The 20,762-nt window shown below is 42.9% G+C and overlaps 2 protein-coding genes across 6 annotated transcripts in view; both read right to left on the minus strand.

Annotated features, from left to right (window-relative positions):
• Positions 1-20,762, minus strand: part of LOC308597814 (uncharacterized protein) — a 349,730-nt gene that overhangs the window by 26,636 nt on the left and 302,332 nt on the right. The window lies entirely within an intron of this gene.
• LOC308597677 (semaphorin-4D-like) overlaps positions 1-20,762 on the minus strand; it is a 122,029-nt gene that overhangs the window by 7,216 nt on the left and 94,051 nt on the right. For all 5 annotated transcript variants that reach the window (XM_081213639.1, XM_081213635.1, XM_081213637.1 and 2 more), the window contains 9 exons: positions 16,202-16,300; positions 14,039-14,132; positions 13,023-13,136; positions 12,122-12,273; positions 6,966-7,141; positions 6,717-6,873; positions 5,095-5,317; positions 2,717-2,832; positions 2,328-2,500 (listed from right to left, as the gene is read on the minus strand). In XM_081213639.1, the coding sequence (XP_081069765.1) occupies positions 2,328-2,500; positions 2,717-2,832; positions 5,095-5,317; positions 6,717-6,873; positions 6,966-7,141; positions 12,122-12,273; positions 13,023-13,136; positions 14,039-14,132; positions 16,202-16,300 (1,304 nt within the window). The remainder of the gene's footprint in view (positions 1-2,327; positions 2,501-2,716; positions 2,833-5,094; positions 5,318-6,716; positions 6,874-6,965; positions 7,142-12,121; positions 12,274-13,022; positions 13,137-14,038; positions 14,133-16,201; positions 16,301-20,762) is intronic.

Raw genomic sequence — 20,762 nt, forward strand, 5'->3', positions numbered from 1 at the left:
AGTGCAAGGACAGCGGGAGCCGTGTAATCCCTCCGCCCCCATGCTCGGCCGCCCCATTGGGATGGGCGCACACATGCGCATACCACCCCCTTGGGGTGACGCTCGCGTGGGCGATGTGCCGCCACACAAGACCCTCCCTCCGCCACTGGTCTTGCAGAGACAGTAGTGCCTTCCTTTGCAGAAGTGTGAAATTTGAAGGGCGGCTGTGGTTTGGTCCTTGTGTTGTGTACAAAGGTGTGAATTGGGTAGGTTTGACTTTAAATGGGAACTGAATCAGATTTCTCCCCCATACGAAAGCCCCCAGAACTCTCTGCAATGAACTAAAAGAAAGAAAGTCCCACTTCTTTTGGCTTTATTAAAATAATTGTGTAGTGCCAAACCATACCGTTCTTAGATCTAAGGGACTCAATGTGGGAAGCTCATATAGTTCCATTGCCTGCCCCCCTTGCTAGGGGATAAAGTCTCTCTTCATTTGTTAATGACCGTGATGATGGTTCTTAATGCCACTGTTGACCGCTGTTCACTTTACATGGTTGAAATATTATCGTGATATACTGGTAGTTTATTAAATAGTTTAGTACAACATTTGATTCAGAATATTTCTTTTCGTGTTTCCCTCCTCTAAAAACTAGGTGCGTCTTATAGAGCGAAAAATACGGTAAATTCAATAAAAATAATAATTAATAAAATACAGGCAGTGGTGGTGAGGAACAGGCCTTCCAGCAGTGGGATGCGCTCCTCAGAGAGGCTACCTAGTGCCTACTTCAATGTCCTTTGGGTACCAAATACCTTTTTCATTTTCCCAGGCTTTGAAAAAGTGAAGCCATTGCTCTTAACAGCTATGGGCGTCCCTTTTAAAACCCGGCTGCAGACTGGAGCAAAATGGCCGCCATGCTGGTCCACACTCCCAGTAAACCCACACTCAGCTGCCAGGCTAGAGAGTAGGCTGCCCCTATAGACAATGTGAATCATCAGCCTCTTCCCACCGTTTCCCCTGGGGCCAGACAAAATGGGCACTCCCATCTGGGAGAAGCTGTCATTATCTTTGTTTTGGCTTTATGTATGCCACCCGGAGTGTTTTTACCAAGTACAGCTTAAAAACTATGAAATAAATATATAAAAGCAATACGAAGATGCGGTAAACAATGATTACAAAGATAGTTATCAATTGCAATACCGGTATGCTCTGCAATGACAAAATATCTGTAACTATGGTGCTTCTAGTTGTTGTTTTAAGAACAGTAAGGCAGGTTTGCATGGTTGGAAGATGAACAGCTGGATATGCATCTAGCCAGGGGTGTTCTGACTTGGGCAATTTGTTCTTTCAGAGCCTGTTTATGAACCTGTTTTCTTACACTTATAGTCCACCAGTCTTCCAGGCCTGCTACATTTCTTACATTTATATTCTAGGCCTGCTTAGCTTCAGCAAAGAGCCCTTCATCGGACCATGTGTTTTTCATATGTAAAGTGAAAAAATGTGTAGGTTCTGTTGGTATACAGTAATTATTAGTTGATTTTGAAAGTCAATTGAAAGTTGCAACATTTGGGCTGTGCATTCTCTGTGCTGCTTTTTAAGTAAAAGCCTATGCCCCCAAAAGCCTGAACTCTGAACAAATCTATTTTGCATTATTTACTCTGCCCCTCTTGATTATGCTAAGTGGCAAAGAGCTCTGCACTCCATGATTCAGTAGGAACTTTTCTCCTTCTCCCTACAGATTTTTGAGATTTCACTAAAGATTGCCCACACACTAGAAGTGTCTTGCGGTACCTGTTTAGAACAAGAAAGATGACTTGTGAAAATCCTATGCATGTTTACTTCAATGCAAGTTCCACTGAGTTCAAAGGATCTTATTCCCAAGTAAACATGCATAGGATTGCAAGAAGAACAAGGAAAGCTGCAGAGGATTCTTCTTAAGGGGTTGCATTTTGTACCAATTTCTGCTGACAGTGTGCTCTTGCAATTATAGAATACACACGGGAGGGGGGGGGAGTTTTGCATTTCTTAGTTGACCCACGTAAATATATAAATTTCCTCTACTTTGCAATACATTGGTGATACAGTGGTACCTCTGGTTGCGAACAGGATCCTTCCAGAGGCCCATTCGCAACATGAAAAGAACGCAACCCGCAGTGGCGCATCTGCGCAGGTTGCGATTCGCCGCGTCTGCGCATGACGTCATTTTGTGCGTTTGCGCATGCGGCAAAACCCAGAAATAACCCTTTCTGGTACTTCCAGGTCGCCGCGGGACGTAACCCGAAAGAACTTAACATGAAGCGGACATAACATGAGGTATGACTGTAATTAGCAAACATTTAAGTGCTTTTACCTTTCGGTCTCCCTCTCTTTGAAGATATCGACACAGAGAGAGGCACGGGCATTCCAAGCACAGTACGGATCTCTTGCCAGGACGCAGTCCACACAGCTGGTGTATTTGTCACAAAACGCAACGGGAGACTGGACAACTCCAGCGTTGGACCCGGCATAGAGATATTGCTTGCCCTGCAGAAAGCACATGGGGGGAAGTTACAACTTTCTTTAGCATCTCGCAGGAACAGTGCCTTTGGGACAGTCCAGGACAGGCTACAAAGCCCCCAGCAGAAATGACTGAATTCAACAGCTGCTTTCCCTCCACTCCACCCCAATGGCAGGGTTGGGTATTCTTGCGGTTCTGGTATCTCTCTCTCGCCCCCAGCCCAAATTCTTACTCAGTCCTACCTTTTTCGAAGAAAGTAACAGTGTCTGAATGGGCTCAAAGTTTGGGAAGAGCTGCGTTTCTTCAATGATATGCATTCCGTTTTCGTAGCCAATGGCTTTGTGAAGGGCTCCTCGGTCTGAAACAAAAGGACCACACTTTGGTATATGTAAAAATCAAAATACAAAACCAGCACACACAGACTACAGTCTGATGTTTTCACCCTAAGGCTCCTAGAATCATAGAGTTGGAAGAGACCACAAGGGCCATCGAGTCCAACCCCCTGCCAAGCAGGAAACACCATCAGAGCACTCCTGACATATGGTTGTCAAGCCTCTACTTAAAGACCTCCAAAGGAGGAGACTCCACCACACTCCTTGGCAGCAAATTCCACTGTCGAACAGCTCTTACTGTCAGGAAGTTCTTCCTAATGTTTAGGTGGAATCTTCTTTCTTGTAGTTTGGATCCATTGCTCCGTGTCCGCTTCTCTGGAGCAGCAGAAAACAACCTTTCTCCCTCCTCTATATGACACCCTTTTATATATTTGAACATGACTATCATATCACCCTTTAACCTCCTCTTCTCCAGGCTAAACATGCCCAGCTCCCTTAGCTGTTCCTCATAAGGCATCGTTTCCAGGCCTTTGAGCATTTTGGTTGCCCTCCTCTGGACACGTTCCAGTTTGTCAGTGTCCTTCTTGAACTGTGGTGCCCAGAACTGGACACAGTACTCCAGGTGAGGTCTGACCAGAGCAGAATACAGTGGCACTATTACTTCCCTTGATCTAGATGCTATACTCCTATTGATGAGGCCCAGAATTGCATTGGCTTTTTTAGCTGCCGCATCACACTGTTGGCTCATGTCAAATTTGTGGTCAACCAAGACTCCTAGATCCTTTTCACATGTACTGCTCTCAAGCCAGGTGTCACCCATCTTGTATTTGTGCCTCTCATTTTTTTTGCCCAAGTGCAATACTTTACGTTTCTCCCTGTTAAAATTCATCTTGTTTGTTTTTGCCCAGTTCTCTAATCTGTCAAGGTCGTTTTGAAGTGTGATCCTGTCCTCTGGGGTGTTAGCCACCCCTCCCAGTTTGGTGTCATCTGCAAATTTGATCAGGATGCCCTTGAGTCCATCATCCAAGTCGTTGATAAAGATGTTGAATAAGACCGGGCCCAAGACAGAACCCTGTGGCACCCCACTAGTCACTCTTCTCCAGGATGAAGAGGAACCATTGATGAGCACCCTTTGGGTTCGGTCAGTCAGCCAGTTACAAATCCACTGAGTGGTAGCATAGTCAAGACGCATTTTACCAGCTTCTTTACAAGAATATCATGGGGCACCTTGTCAAATGCCTTGCTGAAATCCTGCTTCCTTCCCCTTGTGCCTTTCATTGTGTGTTTCACTACACAGCTACCCAACCTTGAGCATTTTCATTCTCTATCCAACTTTCATTTCATCCTTTAATTCCATTTCTTCTCCTAAACTGCAGTCGTTTCACCCCTTCTGAGCAGTCTGCTACCAGGACATGAGCTGGATTCTTATACTTTGGCTGTGAACTTTTTTTTGTTTTTTTGTTAAGCACCAACCTTTTTTAGACCAACCTTGGAATCCAGCAACATTTAAGGTACAAGTTCCCTCAGACCCAGAGAGCTCAGCAAACCTAGGAGCTGTGTTCCATAAATATATGGGGACCCAAGGCTTGGGAACATTATGGACTACTCAAAGTGTGATACTCAGGCGAGGAAATTATTCTTCAACTTGTTCTTAAATCAACATAATGTTAAATGATTTCCTTACAATGCTGGTCTGATAGGGCCATTTATTTATTTTTAAAAGTACAATCCACCTTTCCTTGGAAAGAATAATTAAGCCAACTAACAACTGGCAATTAAACAATTGCTTTAAAAAAAGGGGGGGAATCACAGAAACAATTACTATACAATTAAACAAAACCACATACAAACAAAACTAAGGTAGAGACACTAAGCAGCCATCACCAAAATCTTTACCACATAAAAAGTGAGCAATTCTGAGGGAATTTCACAACTATGGTGCCATGACTGAAAAGGCCTTTTCTCTTGTATCCAAACTGCTGAAGCTCAGAGATCTGGGTGTAGAGGAAGGTTCATATGGGAAGAGGAGGTCATAAACGTATCAAAGTCCTGGGCCATTTCAGAGCCTCAAAGGTTTAAAATGCAGGACTCTGATTTACAAATATATGCGTTTGCAAACTAGTTGGGTGGAGTTAAGCCCCAATCTCACAGGCAATTTTTGCCAGTCTTAGAACCCGGGATGCTCTGAATTACAACCAATAGGTAGCTCACAAGAGGGGCTCAATGAGCTGAAAAGCCACCTTATCATACTGCAATGTTGTCCAGTTCTCAGAGTGCGGAAAACTCACCTGTGCTGATGAACATGACATCATACAACGTGCCATTCAGGGCCTGGACTCTGTCTACCACAATCTGTGTATACTTCACATCTCTCTTCACCAGTCGGGGCCGGTCTCCAATTGGGGTCACAGAGTCATCCATCAGAGGATGGTCTTTGACAAACTGCAGGGTTTTGTCGGGTAAGTTGAGCGTAGTCGTGATATTGTCTGCTCTAGCCTCCTTGTTTATACACTGTCCCAAGAAGAATGTATGTCATATGATTAATGAGAGCTTTAAAAAGGAAGAGCAACAGATTACTAATAAGCAAGACAGGGAAGCAGTTCTAAAACAGTTAAAGCATTGTTTAAAATAAAAACATTACAGCTGCTACCTTTTAAAATATGTATTTATTCACCGTGGGATAAGCCAGATTCATATCTTTCTTTTAAGCAGAGGTGTGCTCATTCCATTGACAATCAAGAAATAAGCAAAGCGTCTGCAAAGTTTGTGCAGTCTCCTTCCATGGAGGCCTCTGGTATTTGTCTCAAACATTATCTGATTGTATGAAGCCACAGCCATGTATGGCAAAAGCATAACAAGGAGGTTCCCAGAAGTGGATAAAATTGTCTTAAACCGTGCAAGTACTCTTTTGTGCAAGCTTTCACTTTATCTTGAAGTGGAAGAACATCTCTGTTCTCAGTGGCTAAAATATATCTTGATGATGGAATGCAAATATCTTTATAGGTAAATTACATGTATTTTGGTCTTCTTGCATAGTGCAGTTGTTTTGTGTATAGTGGTACCTTGGTACTCAAACGGCTTGGCTCCCAAACAGATAGGCTCCTGAACAGCGCAAACCTGGAAGTGAGTGTTGCGGTTTGCAAACCTTTTTCAGAAGCCAAACGTCCGACGCAGCTTCTGATTGAGTGCAGAAAGCTCCTGCAGCCAATCAGAAGCCGCGCCTTGGTTTACGAACGGTTGCAGGAGTCGAACGGACTCCCGGAACGGATTAAGTTCAAGAACCAAGGTACCACTGTAGACTGCATTCAGATTTTACTATTCAGCACATTTTCTTACTGGATTCTGAATTGCGCAAGTAGCTTGCAGCCAACTGTTAAGTGTGAAGACCTCCTCACATGGTTCAGGTCACTCCTAACCATGCCTGGGACTCCCACCCCAAGGAACAATTTGCCTTGCGTGAATAGGATTGGTTCAAAACATATAGGCTATCATTTACACTGATAGCTTTGTGGACTCATGCCATGCACGCTGAGGTCCTGGAAGCATCCACACCGCACAGGAACATGTGAACGAGGCCACTGGCAAGCACCCCAACACCTGCCGCTAGGAGATAGAGGAAGCTGCAAATCTAAAATAGCAACCGACTAAACTAGCCAACCCATATTCTCTATGGGTGTGTCTGCAAGGAGCTTCCTGTGGCAAACAGTAAAAGAGGAGTATGTCATGGGAGAAACCATAACCGGCATTGGGTTGTGTAGGCATCACACACCTGCTGTGCTGGTCCTCTCCATCTGCCAGGAAGGGATTAGCACAGTGGGGACCCAGAGGCCCTGAATGAGTGCATGTGGCACATGAACATTTGCTTATGATGAACAGGATCGTAACCAGCCCTCAGTTTATTCAGACTTACCGCTCCAGGCCGGGGTTTAGGAATCTCTCCGTTGTATCGCAACCATTTTGTGTGGGACTGCTCAACGGTTGCGATTTGCATGTACTTCCCTTTGGCAAAAACATCCTCCACTGTCGAGATGTTGTAGGCACAAACAGCTGACAGCCCAACGTTGTTCCTTAAAACACACACACCAAGGAAACCAAAATCAGCAACCTGTTTCACACTTCCTCAGAAACAAATACTTCCAAATGTTCATGCGTTACTTACAATTGTGGGGAGAAAACCCCATAGATCACTGGCTCCTTTGAACTTGGAGTCTTCAGGATGAAGACATCATTGACAACGTTGAAAAATAAATTTTTCTCTGGTACAGAGCAAAGCAACCTGGCCTTGAGATAGGATGTCCATTTCTTCTGTAGAGTTCTGTGCCCACCTTGATCTCCCTTTAAAAGAAAAATGCATTCAAAAGTAAGCAGATTCCTTTTCCAAAGTATACAGAATTCTGCTACATTAAACTGAATAATTGCAACCAATATTTCAAGTATAGCTTGTATGGACAAATTCGCCAAACAAGGTGGATTGAGATTAGCATTAAGAGGTTACTCTTAGCACATATAACCTGTGAGAGATAGTAAATTCTGTTCTACATTGTATTGTGTGTTAGCCCATCTAGTCTAGCTTCCAGTTCTTGCATTGAACAGCCAGATGCCTTTGGGGAACCTGCAAGCAAGTCCTGAATATAACAGCAAAACACTGTCCGCACTTACAATTCCTAGCAGCTAGAATTCAGAGAAATACTGTCTTCCACAGGTGTGGCAAAACATAGCCTTATCCTCTGTGGATTTGTCTAGCCCTCTTTTGAAAACATCCAAGTTGGTGGCCATCACCACCTCTTGTAGGACCAAATCCCACCCTTTAACCATGGACTGTGTGGAGAAGTCTCCACTCCTGGACATGAACTGCAAACACTTAGGGCCTCAATACTCATGTGTCAGCTGCTTCAGCTGCAAATCAGCAGAGAGACTCCGAGACGAACAGTAAAGTTGATTCTTCTTTTTCCAAGGAAACATAATACAAACAGAGAAACCTATGGTGAGACTGTCCCTAGGTAAAGCAGTTGCCAGGACTGATGATCTGGGCCTCCCACTTCCCCCTAAGTCTGTTCCCCATCCAGCTGTTTTCCTGGCAGTCTTAAACTCTGTAAGGGGACGGGACTTCTTGCACTCTTTGTTCTGCTACATGCAGAAGTCTCTAAGCCCTTGGAGTCAAGGAGCTGAATACACTAGGACTGGCAGGCTCCCGTGAATCTGTTCCAGCCTCAACCCCACACCTCTTCCTCCGCTGCCTTGTCCTACGTCTGCAGTGCTTTCTGCCTCTCCTTCCTCTCTCTCACTCAAGCCTGTTGTTTGTTCAGCATCCAACCATTCTGCCCCCCACTCCAGCCTCCGACCTGTCTTCCATGTCCCACCACCACTCCTCTGGCTCTGAGCCTTCCTCCTCTGAGGTTCCCCTAGGAGGTGTTCTCCAGCTGAAGCTTCCCACCACTCCTCATTGTCCGGCCAGTCCCTGACAACATGTTACATTCATGGTCTGGAGACTGCTGCAGAAGCTATCCCTGTGAAGGGAGTGTCACTGTTCTGGGTTATAGGTAAAGGGACCCCTGACCATTAAGTCCAGTCGCAGACGACTCTGGGGTTGTGGCGCTCATCTCGCCAAGGGAGCCGGTGTACAGCTTCCGGGTCATGTGGCCAGCATGACTAAACTGCTTCTGGCAAACCAGAGCAGCGCACGGAAACGCCGTTTACCTTCCCGCCGGAGCGGTACCTATTTATCTACTTGCACTTTGATGCGCTTTTGAACTGCTAGGTTGGCAGGAGCAGGGACCGAGCAACGGGAGCTCACCCCATCACAGGGATTCGAACCACCGACCTTCTGATCGGCAAGCCCTAGGCTCTGTGGTTTAACCCACAGCGCCACCCGCCTTATGGGAGGAACGCCCAAATCTACCCAATGTCAGCATTACACCTCCCCAAAATAGAGCAAACGTCAGTTTGGAGATCAGCTAATGAGTGGGCTCCCTTCCACCACAGTGGAAAGAGCCATGCTTACCAATCTAAAAAATGTAACCTTCATCCAGCAAAGAATGAATTTTAAGTGCGAGCCTCTTATGGGTGAAATATACATTAAGCATTAAAATACCAACTATGCTCTCCCAACTTTTGCCATGTCTGCACTTTTCGAAAAAAGCAGATGTCTTAATATGAAATGCATTTGAGGTAAGCAAGGATTTTATTTTTCACTGAGGCGGTTTCAAAGTAATGGTAGGCAATTTATTTTCCTTTGTAACAAAAAATGCACATATTTTCCTCCTCCAATCTATATATAGCTCTGCATAAATCGTTAAGAATGAGAACCCGGTCACTTGACTGCAATACTGCCGGTTAAAAGCAATGACAGACAGTCAGCAGACAAGAGGACCATCACAACCACGCCAAAGCCGATTTACTTCAAACTACTGAGATCTCATAAATCTTGCAGAGTGTATCAGGTTCTGTTGCTTAATTACATCCAATGAGTTTTTAAGCATCTGGTTTTAAAATGCAACCTCACTGCCCCTGGAGATATCTATCTATCTATCTATCTATCTATCTATCTATCTATCTATGGCAGGCAGCATGCTCAGTAAATGTTTCTGGAAATTTTGCAAACGTATTAAAAAATTTAACCTTGTTTCACATCAAGAGGTTTCCCCCCAAAGCCAGGCAGCTACTATTATGTTTAAAAGGCTTGAGAACGACAGAATTAGGGCTGGTTGCAATCGTTTTCTTCCAGGCTATGGCAGCTAGCCACCTGTCACATCACAGTCAAGCAAGAAATTTTCTTGGTGTGAGAAAAATGTTGGCTTTGTCTGGTACCCTTTAGAAATGCGTCTGGCATAGCTTAGGCATCCGGCTTCCCTTGAAATTACGATGGCTAGAATTCAATCGACAGCTTATGAGTGATGCATGAAACGAGTGAAGCGGGAGAGTATAAAGAGTTCTTGGTCTCTCTTTTTTTAAAACTAAGAAAATTAATTTCCACCATCATCTAATAACAGGAGCAACTCAGTTTCCCTTACTGACACAGAATCAACCAGTTTTTGAATGCAGAATGCAATCTTGAATCCTTTTTCTTCTTCTGAAGTCTCGCTAAAGCTATGTCCACACAGAAGCATCCAACAGTCAGGGATTGGAGCTACAGTGCTCCATTGGAAGCACTGTCAAAATTTTGAGGAAGGGAAAGACTCCACGGAAAAAGCTCTGGACGCACAAAGGACACACAGAACCATGCAGACTGCACTGTTCATGCTAGCTGAGGGACATGCGCAGTGAACCCAGACCACCAGGGCAAAGGGTGGGGAAGCAATATAAACAACATGACAACATCTTGGGATCGAAAGGGCCACAACTTTATTCATTATGCCAGAGGGCTTTGGCATAGGCATTGGGGATGTGTCCTGAATCAGCCAACCCAAGTGCTGGCTGATTACTTCATCAGGGTCGATTCGGGTTAAGGATCCCTCCCATGACACACATCAAATGTGGTTGATCTCTCCAGGATGCCATTTGAAGAGTTCTATGGCCCATTTGACCCTGTCTGAGCATTCGGACAGAGTCCTTCTCCCTAGAGGCCTTTACTTAAACTTCTTGATAAGTAAGGGAGTTAGGCTCCTTGCCACCTGTTCTGCTTAGACCAAGGATCCATGGCAATGACTTTATCTGCCAGTAAGCTGTGACAATTGCTGTGAAATAGGTAACACCTTCAAATGTGGCCCACATTGTCCAGAGGCAAATTCCTTCCTGGCGCCAAATATCATCGACAGAGTAAAAAAGGTAAAAGCAGTGCTTTTTTCTAGGGGGACGCATACCCCTAAACATTTTGTGAATCTAAGTTTGGCCTATTGAGGGGCAGTATTTCAATATGAGTAGGAAAATGAGTGTACAACTAAACATTTTTTTTAGGAATAAAAAGCACTGGGTAAAAGGTAAAGGACCCCTGGATCGGAAAGTCCAGTCAAAGGAGACTATGGGGTTACGGCACTCATCTCACTTTTCACACCAAGGGAGCCAACGTTTGTCCACAGACAGCTTTCCAGGTCATGTGGCTAGCTGGACTAAACTGCTTCTGGCACAACGGGACACTGTGACAGAAGCTAGAGCACACGGAAACATCGTTTACTTTCCTGCTGTAGCAGTGCCTATTTATCTACTTACACTGGCGTGCTTTTGAACTGCTAGGTTGGCAGGAGCTGGGACAGAGCAACAGGAGCTCACTCCATTGCAGGGATTTGAACCACCATCCTTCCAATTGGCAAACCCAAGAGGCTCAGTGGTTTAGACCACAGCACCCCCCTTGTCCCGAATAAACAATCACACAATCACCATTGTGAGGCTCAAAGCAATGAAGCTGATGCCTCCCCAGCTGTTGTCATTGGCTGTGGGTTTCTTGTGATATCATAAAAGCACTTGGCAACTGAGTGTATATAAAGGCAGGCCAAGGGGAAAGCCCTTTTCTGTTTCCAACAGGACACACCTGGCAACAGATGTGACATTCAGAACTGCCCAGGTTTCTTCCACTTGGAGGAGGCAAAGTGGTGAATGGAAGGAGGCAATCCTCTGGCAGTGGGATGCTAGGGAGCAATAATAAGGCAAGTTTGCTTGCTTGAAGGCTACTGGTATCAGTGATTAGAAGCTGGCGGACGTCTCATGATGGACCTAACAGTAGCTTCTGGCACAACAGAACACCATGACAGAAACCAGAGCGCACAGAAACACCATTTACCTTCCCGCCACAGCGGTACCTATTTATCTACTTGCACTGGAGTGCTTTCGAAATGCTAGGTTGGCAGGAGCTGGGGCAGAGCAACAGGAGCTCATTCCATTGTGGGGATTCAAACTGCCAATCTTCTGATCGGCAAGCCCAAGAGGCTCAGTGGTTTAGACCACAGTGCCACCTGCATCCCCTGAGTGACAGAGTAACTCCATAGCAAGGCCATGCACTGCCCACTTACCTTTGGGCAGGGCCATAACATGTAAGGTGAGCGAGTGGGATGTCCGTTGCCAATTGTGCTGCTGGAAGCAGCCTGTTAAAATACACTAGTGAGAGACCTGAGTGAATAGCTGTGCTTCAGCCAGGTACGCCTCAAAAGTACCGCCCCTTAATTTGGCTGTGACTGGCCAGTTCGAATTTAATTGGTAGAGGATCCCACTGCCAGAGCAGCAAGTCGTCTCTCTGTAAGTCTGGACCATCTGGAAATATAGACTGCACATCTGGACTACAGTGATTGGGGGGAAACTGCTAGCACACAAAACAGTGAGAGTGTTGTTTCCTCTCACCCCAAAATTATTTGGAAACAATGGGGAAATGGTTTAACTCATTCTCACCTTACAAACTCTGGCTATTCTTGGAATCATCAGCTTGCCAAGAAATTCATATTCCACAGAAACCTCAGTGAAAAAGAAATACACTTTGTCGTCATCCTCATCGGCACTGTTTGGATCAGCTCTTATCACATCGGCAAAAATGAAATTTGGTTCTGGAGAAGTGAAATACAAAATTGCTTAATTTTAATCATTCCCCCACCTCTCAATATTTCCTGTTAATTACTTATTGTGGACACGGTAGCTGCTCCTTAGTCCTAATAGTATATGATAACCTAGATCTTTGCTGCAGTAAATATTACCATTTCTATATTTCACAAACTCTTCAAGAAAATTTGTATTAAAAAAGAGCTATTTTCACAAATTAAACATAGTGAGATCAAGATCCAAACACACTGTTAAACTGAGAAATCTGCTCTACAATTCCTTGAATTTTTGGTGCAAGTATTTATATAGCCACAAAACAACACTGCTCTTATGGAATAATCCTTGAAGGAATTCTGTTAAGTTATTACAATTCAGCACTGACTTAACAGGAAGGGGTTGTTAGTCCATATTGCATTGTCATTTTCCACTCCCCCATCCCCTTTTAAGAGCATCTCAAAAGTCTCCTGATAATCGAAAATCAAATAAAGGATAAACCAAACCACAACACAGTTTCTTCAAGCTGCTTTAATGGATTTCATGAACTAAACCAAAGCTGTTTACAATTTCTGTTATTTCAAGATGCGTATAGACAGACAGAAGACTGAAATAATTGTGTATTTCTTGGGGAATGGCAGCAGAAAGAGATCTTTCTGGCTTTGGAAAAGTACAAAAGGGGTACTATTTCGGTAAAGAGATTACTAGACAGTACATTTTAGGCACATTCCAACAAATGTTTATTTCCTCCTCCAGATCTTACCGTTAAGCCAAGGAATTGCATATTCTGTCCGTAAAGGATTTTGCAACGAGTTCCTTGAAATAATTGGTTCACTTCCCAGGAAGTTGTAAGACGTTCCAGAATAAAGATCCCCATCTTTGCAGCAACAAAGGATTACATGGATTAAAAATATATAGTAGTATTTAGCAATATTTTTTCAAACTGAATGATGCCATAGGTAAAGGTAAAGGGACCCCTGACCATTAGGTCCAGTCATGGACGACTCTGGGGTTGCGGCGCTCATCTAGCTTTATTGGTCAAGGGAGCTGGCGTACAGCTTCCGGGTCATGTGGCAAATATGACTAAGCTGCTTCTGGCGAACCAGAGCAGCGCACGGAAACGCCGTTTACCTTCCCACCGGAGTGGTACCTATTTATCTACTTGCATTTTGACATGCTTTCGAACTGCTAGGTTGGCAGGAACAGGGACTGAGCAACGGGAGCTCACCCCGTAGCGGGGATTCGAAACCACCAACCTTCTGATCGGTAAGTCCTAGGCTCTGTGGATTAGACCACAGTGCCACCCGCGTCCGCTCCTCCTATTACATCTTCCATCCCCTCCCAACCTCTCCCTCCTGCCTGACACCTGCTTGCAGAAGGCCTGCACTATAGGGCTATATTCCCAGCTGCCAGGCTCCAACATACCTCTCCTCCCTCTCAATGACCTAAGTCAAATTACCTGTTGTGTACGGTCCCCATTGTACCATTATTAAGATTTAATTCAAAAATTACTCCACTGAATGGGCATTTAGTGCTGACCCAAATGACATTGGTTCAAACGGCTTTTAACCAAATTTGATAGCTTAAGAAGCGGAGGACACAATGGCTGACATCCAAAAGACTATGTGTCTGGTCATAATGGGAGGATGAGCTTTTAACAAAATACTGGGGTAAATAGGAGCGGCTCAAGAAAAAGGAACTCAAAATATTAGTACTAAGCATAGGATCTTCAGTTCTTCCTATAACAAGATACAGAAACAGCAGGAGGTTTGTACTTACCAACCATAACTGATGTATAACTTTGTGCCGGATCAAATGGACACCTTCCTTTGCCATCATCGTTTCTACCCACAAGTTTAAACGATGTCAGGTTCTACAAAACAAATTAAAACCTCTTATTTACTTTCCAAATGGTATGCAAACAACCACAACTCAGCATATAGCTCTGAATGCTTCAAACCAACCCTTTCAGTAATTAGAGATACAAACTCATGCAACCACGTTCAGCTCTTTTTTTACATTATAAAGCCAACCTGGTGGAATAACCGCAACTGTTACATGACGTTTCCAGATTTCAGCTTATTACATTCAGGCCCATGACTTAAGCAACAGATGGGTGAAATTCAACCTTTAGATATGCTGAGGCAATTTACGGGCCTGGTTCAGTACACAATGATTTCTACACATCAAAACGAAGCCGAAAATAGTTGTGAGAATCAGCCCTCTGTCCCTTTGTTACGCATAAGAAGTAGGCACTTATAAAAGAAATGTGCAAAATATAATGCTTGTGATCTGGGGGCAGGGAGAGAGAGACTTAAGTCTTTAAAGTCTGTGGCAGTTCCAATGAGATGAAATTAAGGTTGTGCTTAATTAATGCTGGACTGTACATATTTTTAAACAAAATATTTATTTATCAGCGGCATGATATTGCTATACAAATGAATTAATAAAACCATAAAGCGCAAAGTGCCAAAGATTATGATTTGGTGACATAGGAAAAGTCTCTGAAACACAAAGTATTTGCCTTTAAAAAGAAATTATAACCTGGTGCTGTTACTTCTCCCATTGCACATACAGGCACGGAAGTTGTCCCCTGAAACTTATGTGAGGATACCATGGGATTGTGGGGAATGACAAATGAGGACAAACAAGGAATGAAACAAATGAGGACTTCGGTGTGTTATCCTGGTGTGCTAATACATACAGAGGAGCCAGCAGGAGGGAAGGAAAACATGGAGGTAGGAAGACAACACAGTTTAGATAGCCAGACAGACACTAGGAAAAGAACAGAGGGGTCAAGCAAGCAGCAGAAATAAAGTAGATTGTGTCATGAAGAGTGATTGCACTTGGACAATCTTCTTGTGGCTGATTAAGCAGTTTTATGCAAGACCCTTTCACCTGCAAATGCCTTTGTGCCTTCTATTGAGGTGTGCACCACTGAAACCAGGAAGTCACTAATCGGCCTAATTGTTTTCTGAAACTGTGTATTTAAATGTCAAAAGCTGCCCCGAGTGGTACATTTGCACAAGATGGGGAGAAATAAAATAAAATAAATAAAATAACCATAGTAATTTGTACAAATTGGGAAACTATGGTTACCAGCTATGATCTATTAAATCACAGTTTGAAGTTAGTTTGATATTGTTCCGAAGGTGGTGCCACAGTGTCCGAATTTGGATAAATGGGAAAGTTCCTGGTTTAATCATGAACAAATACGTGAAAGCACTACACATGGGGAAACACACTTGTGCCAAGATATGGGCCGGTTGAGTTGGATGGATATACCTATGAAGAATTCTTGAGTGCCAGAAATGTCTCCAAGAAAATGAGAAAAAGCCAGTGTATAGGTGGCAGCTGAGAGTAGAATAAGCTTTCTCTTGCCAGAAAGCGCCAGTATACTACCCAAAACAGTAAAGAATTATTCTGATGGAAGATAAGCTTTTTAAAAGGATGAAATTGCATTAATGTAATTGGAAAGTGATTAATGTGTAAATAAGGAAGCTGGCTGTGGCAAGGCCAAGAAAGGACAAATTCTGGCAACGTTGCGGAAAAGATGATAGACAGGCTTACAGATAAGGGAGACAAGAAAGGTCACAGTCTAACGTCAAAAATCCTGTTCTTGGGAACAAAGTAAGGTCCGAGTGAAAGGAGAACGATGGTAGAGTCAAGAGACATGGAAGGTAGACAGAGGTGGATTTTTAAACACAAGGAGGACTTCATTCTGAAGTATTCAAGACTATGTGGCTATGGCATAGCCAGGAGCTGACAGAGACAAGACAGGCAGAGAAAGGAATCAGAGTATTTAGGGAGAGACACAAAAGGGATGTCAGTCACACAGGATAGTTTGAAAACTTATGTACATGTCTGTGTCCTTTTATCACCCAGCTTAGGAAAACTGCTTGCACAGTTGCCCCTAAAAGAAAATGTGTTCTTCCCGCTTACCAGATGATCACAGATGGGCTGAAACGCGTTAGTTCCACATACATAGAGTGAAGAATCATCCAGCTGTTGTAAGACACGGACGTAGTTAAGGCACTCTGTCTGTAAAAGAGAAAAGGAGGAGGAAAATACTGAGATTTCAGAAAGTGCAATGAGAATAAGAAACCCTGTAAGCGACTTGCATGGCTTCAGACCTATACACACAAACAAGGTCAAGTCTTGGTTTTATTAGAAGAGATACGAACGATCCTCACAGCTGTGCATGCAACTCCTTTGCTCTTCTCTTGCACAAGTGAGCAAACCCAGGAAATATCCCATTAACTACAGTTTCCTGTTTCGTCTTGAATAGGAAACTGTGGTTGATGGCTTCGGAACAAGCCATTATAGTAAACCATGGTTTTAAGTTTCCTTAACATTCTGGTTTGTTCAGAAGCTGTTAACCATCGTTTCAGAGCTTTGGCAAAACAGAAAACCATGGTTAATGGAACACTTCTTGTTGTGTTTGCTAAAGGGGCTGTATGCAACAGGTTGCTCAAATTCTGGCTATGGACGTCTGAGAATGGCTGAAAGTTCACTCAAACCCCTGCTTGTTTTTCTCTAAAGCAGGGGTTCCCAAACTGGTTCATGGACCACCAGTGGGCCATGAACTTCATACAGTTGTTTAGAAGAGTGTTTGTAAAAATGCAATTTAAAATCATATAGCATCTAGCACAGGACATTAGAATTTCTACGAGAGGCAGAAAAATACGTAAGTGGTCCGTCAAGACCCTCAGCCTTGGTCAAGTGGTCAGGGGTGGAGCAGAGTTCAGGAACCAATGATCTAAAGCAGGGATGTCCAACAGGTCGATCGCAATCTACTGGTAGATCCCCGCGAGGTTTTGGTAGATCGCGGTTGATCTCCTTAGCATCGCTAAAACTGACTCCTGCCTACCGCCTCGCCCCTCCCTCCATTGTTATTTGATCTCTGGAAGGGAAGACGGATCTTTCTCTGTGCTCCTGTTTTCATTCATAGCGATCTTTTTGTGAGTGACTTTATCCCTTTGTCCCTTGCCTTTATCCTCCTGTTGTAAATAAAAATATGCCCTTTTCCCTTATGGGGTATCCAAGAGCCCATATAGAGTCCTTACATAGGTTCCCTATTGGTAGGAGAAAATAACAGAGGCCAACCAGAGAATATTGAGAAGCAAAGCAGCTAGTAAGCTTGATCTTTATTGATCTGTTGCAACAGGGTACCCCCCTCACACGCAGGAGAGGAAGAGGACCCAGAACAATGGCCTGCAAGGCCTTATAAAGACTTTTGAAATTCCCCTTCTCTAGATCAGGACCACCCCCAGAAACATTATGCATACATCACAGAAGGGGTGTAACCTAAGACCACCCCTCAGATACATCCCACCTACATCACAGAAATTTAAATGTTGTTTTTCTCTTCTCCTTGTTTATCTCCTGTCTAGCAGGTTACTTGATTGGATTTTCTGGGGAGCCTGGCCATTCTTTTGTAATGCTAAAATACTTATTTCCTGGGCCAGGTCACAGGCTCACACCTTATTCAAACACAGATTAAAGGAAGAGACAATGGGGAGGCTTTTCCATTTTTAACCTTGCAGAGAAAGGATTTGGTCAGTTTTAGGAATCAAAATGGTTCCAGGTTTGCCTTCCTGTACTGATCTATGTATGTGCAGTTATGAACATTACTATATGTCTAAAACCATAACATTCGTATCACAATTTCCCCCCTTTGGGGCTAGAATTTTTCTTAAAAATTTTTGCCCCACAAATAATAACATCGTATGTTGTAAATGGATGTCTTTGTATGAATATATCATAACACATGTTGCGTTTTGCTACTAAATTACCTGTGGCATTCTAACACTTTGGGAGAGACCATTTACTCAATAGTGTTCTATGCTTTACACCTAGCAGGAAGGTAAGGTCCACTAATGACTGAAAAGTGCAGTTTGCTTCCCCCCCACCATTTTAGTGTTCTCAGGTGTCAAGGTAGCTCTTCTGTGGTCTCACACTGACATAGTGCTACAGCAACACATCTTGTCTGTTGAATCCCCTCAGGGCTTTCATTTAACCATGTTGCCTAGCATTCACCATAGCTGGCACTGGTTTGGGCATCTCGTGAGGGAGAGGTCTTCGCCTTGGCCTTTAGCTATGGGATTTTATTATAGGCTGTGGTCTTGGGCTCATGAGAAGTTGCTCACTTGCACTTAAAGGACCAAAAAGCTAATTGCAGCCTGGATACACTTGCCCAATTCAAACTGAGTCCAATTTGAATTTATCTTGCCCCATGGTTCTCAACTCTTCAAACCAATCTGTTAAAAGAAAACCATTCTTAACAAGGGCAGTTGTCCAAATAAGTCAATTTAAGTCTATAAGAAATCATTCCTGCTAAACCAAAGCATATCCACCTTCATGTTTCTTAGAAGCTTCTCCTTGGTAAAGCAAGTGTTAGCACATTTTTTTTTAAAATGGGTAGGGAAGGTTGGCATAGTGCCAGGTGGGACAACGAATTGTGGTTATCTAAACATTGGACTACGCAATAGTGTGAGCTATTAGAAAGTATAAAATGCATGAGAATTCTCCACTGGTGTGTAAGGAATAAGACATAAAACATAAAAACAGTTACACACAAAAAAAATGCCCCCCTTTGTGGAAATCACACTGTCAGACACATTTCAACATTCTTACATAATAACCCATAATACAAAAAAAACCAAAAAAACAAAAGACTAATTAAATATCAGTTGCCTATCTTGAGACAATTGTGATCTTCTCAATCGTGGAGCACAGTCTTAAGGTTCAAAAGTGGGAAAATGTCCTTGCAATTCAACTCCTCCCCCCTTTGTCAGGTCCACTCCCCCCTTTGTCAGGTCCACTCCCCCCCCGGCAGTCTATATCCTTTGAAAGAGATAGCTGTGGGCACTTTGAAAACTCTGTTGTTGCTGGTCTTGTGATGGGTTGACTGAGTTGAGGGGTTGTTGCTGCTCATCATTGCACATCTGTAGAAGTGATATCCTGTAAGGGGCAGGGTTTTGGGGTGACTTAAAAACACAGTTAGACATCAAAGGGGCAAAAGGCAAAAAGGATGTCCTCCAGTTTCCATGGGAAGCTGCAAATAATAACAATTTTAGTGAATTAAACATTTTATTCATTATCATTATTGGACTATTTTGATTGTTGTTAGCCACCTTGAGCCCAGCTTCGGCTGGGGAGGGCAGGATATAAATAAAATTTATTATTTATTATTATTTATTATCACATTTCCATATAATTACTGTTATTATCTGCTAAGTTTGTTTGCTTTCCTTCACTTAATTTTTGTTGTTGTTGTTCTTTTCATATTATAAAATAAAAAATTACTCCACATGTATAGAAAGAGAACTGTAAAAATACAAAGGTAAAAAAATAAAAAGAAAGCAAAAAATTAGATTACCAGTTAGATGAAAATGGACTTGACACAAAGACATCAGATTCAGAAAATAACTATTATTAAATAGTACAAAGATATTATCAAAAGCACACAGATTACTACTGGACTGGGGGGGAAAAGGGAAAACAATGGGGAAAACTTAAAATTCACCATGTGCTATCCAATAAAAGAACTTCATGAAACTGACTTTCAACATGTGATGAACATGTCCCCAAAGTAAAACACACACACACAAATGACCTATGAGGAACCAAAAATAAATAAATGCTAAGACACACAATTAATAAGCAACCTGAAGTAACCTGAAGTAATCTGTTTTGGCATTCTAACATCACAAATGAAAATAAAAGTGTTTCTTGATGTGACATCAGCTGTAATGTTAATAGCGGAATATTGGGAAATGAGTTAATACCAATAAAAATGAATGGCAATTTAAAGTTGTGCAGGTACCTTGCACTAGCCAAAATGACAGAATTAGTAAGAAATGCTCAAACAATGTTTGGTTGTGCTTCGATTAACTTCATAGACATCATGGAGAAACTGATTAAATAAATGAAAACAGATTATTTGTAACTTAAAGTGTCAAAGCCACAAAGAGATGGATGGAAATCAACTAATATAGCAGGGATTCAGACTTGTTTTGCTGAACAGAAAGAAAGTGACTGTTTGGCTTTAAGGGAAGAAAGACAAAAGAAAAACAAATGCAATTACTTTTTATAGAGTATTTAAATCACTGTTTGCATCCCCTCATTATCATTTGTGCTGTGGGAGAAAAGAAAGGACACTCTGTTAAAAGGGAAAATTATTTCATGTGAGAGGTCTGTCAGGAAGTGCTGTTCCTAAAATGCATAGGCATACACACACACCAAAAAAAAAACAAAAACAAAAACAAAAACTTATAAAATTTAAATTCCATTGGGAGGCGAACCTTTTGTTAGCCCCTGGGGCAAGACATTAAGGGTGATTTCCCTCAATGGTTCCAAATTTTACATAAGGAAATTTGTATAGGTTTCAGGCTCTCCAAACCTTCTCTCTCCCCCCTCCTTTCTCTCTCTCTCTCTTTTGTAAGCTGATCTATCCTCTGTGCATGTGCAGAGTTCATGCCTCAGCAAACCTTTTATACTA

The sequence above is a fragment of the Podarcis bocagei genome, assembly GCF_964188305.1.
Source record: "Podarcis bocagei genome assembly, chromosome: 11".
Taxonomy (NCBI): domain Eukaryota; kingdom Metazoa; phylum Chordata; class Lepidosauria; order Squamata; family Lacertidae; genus Podarcis; species Podarcis bocagei.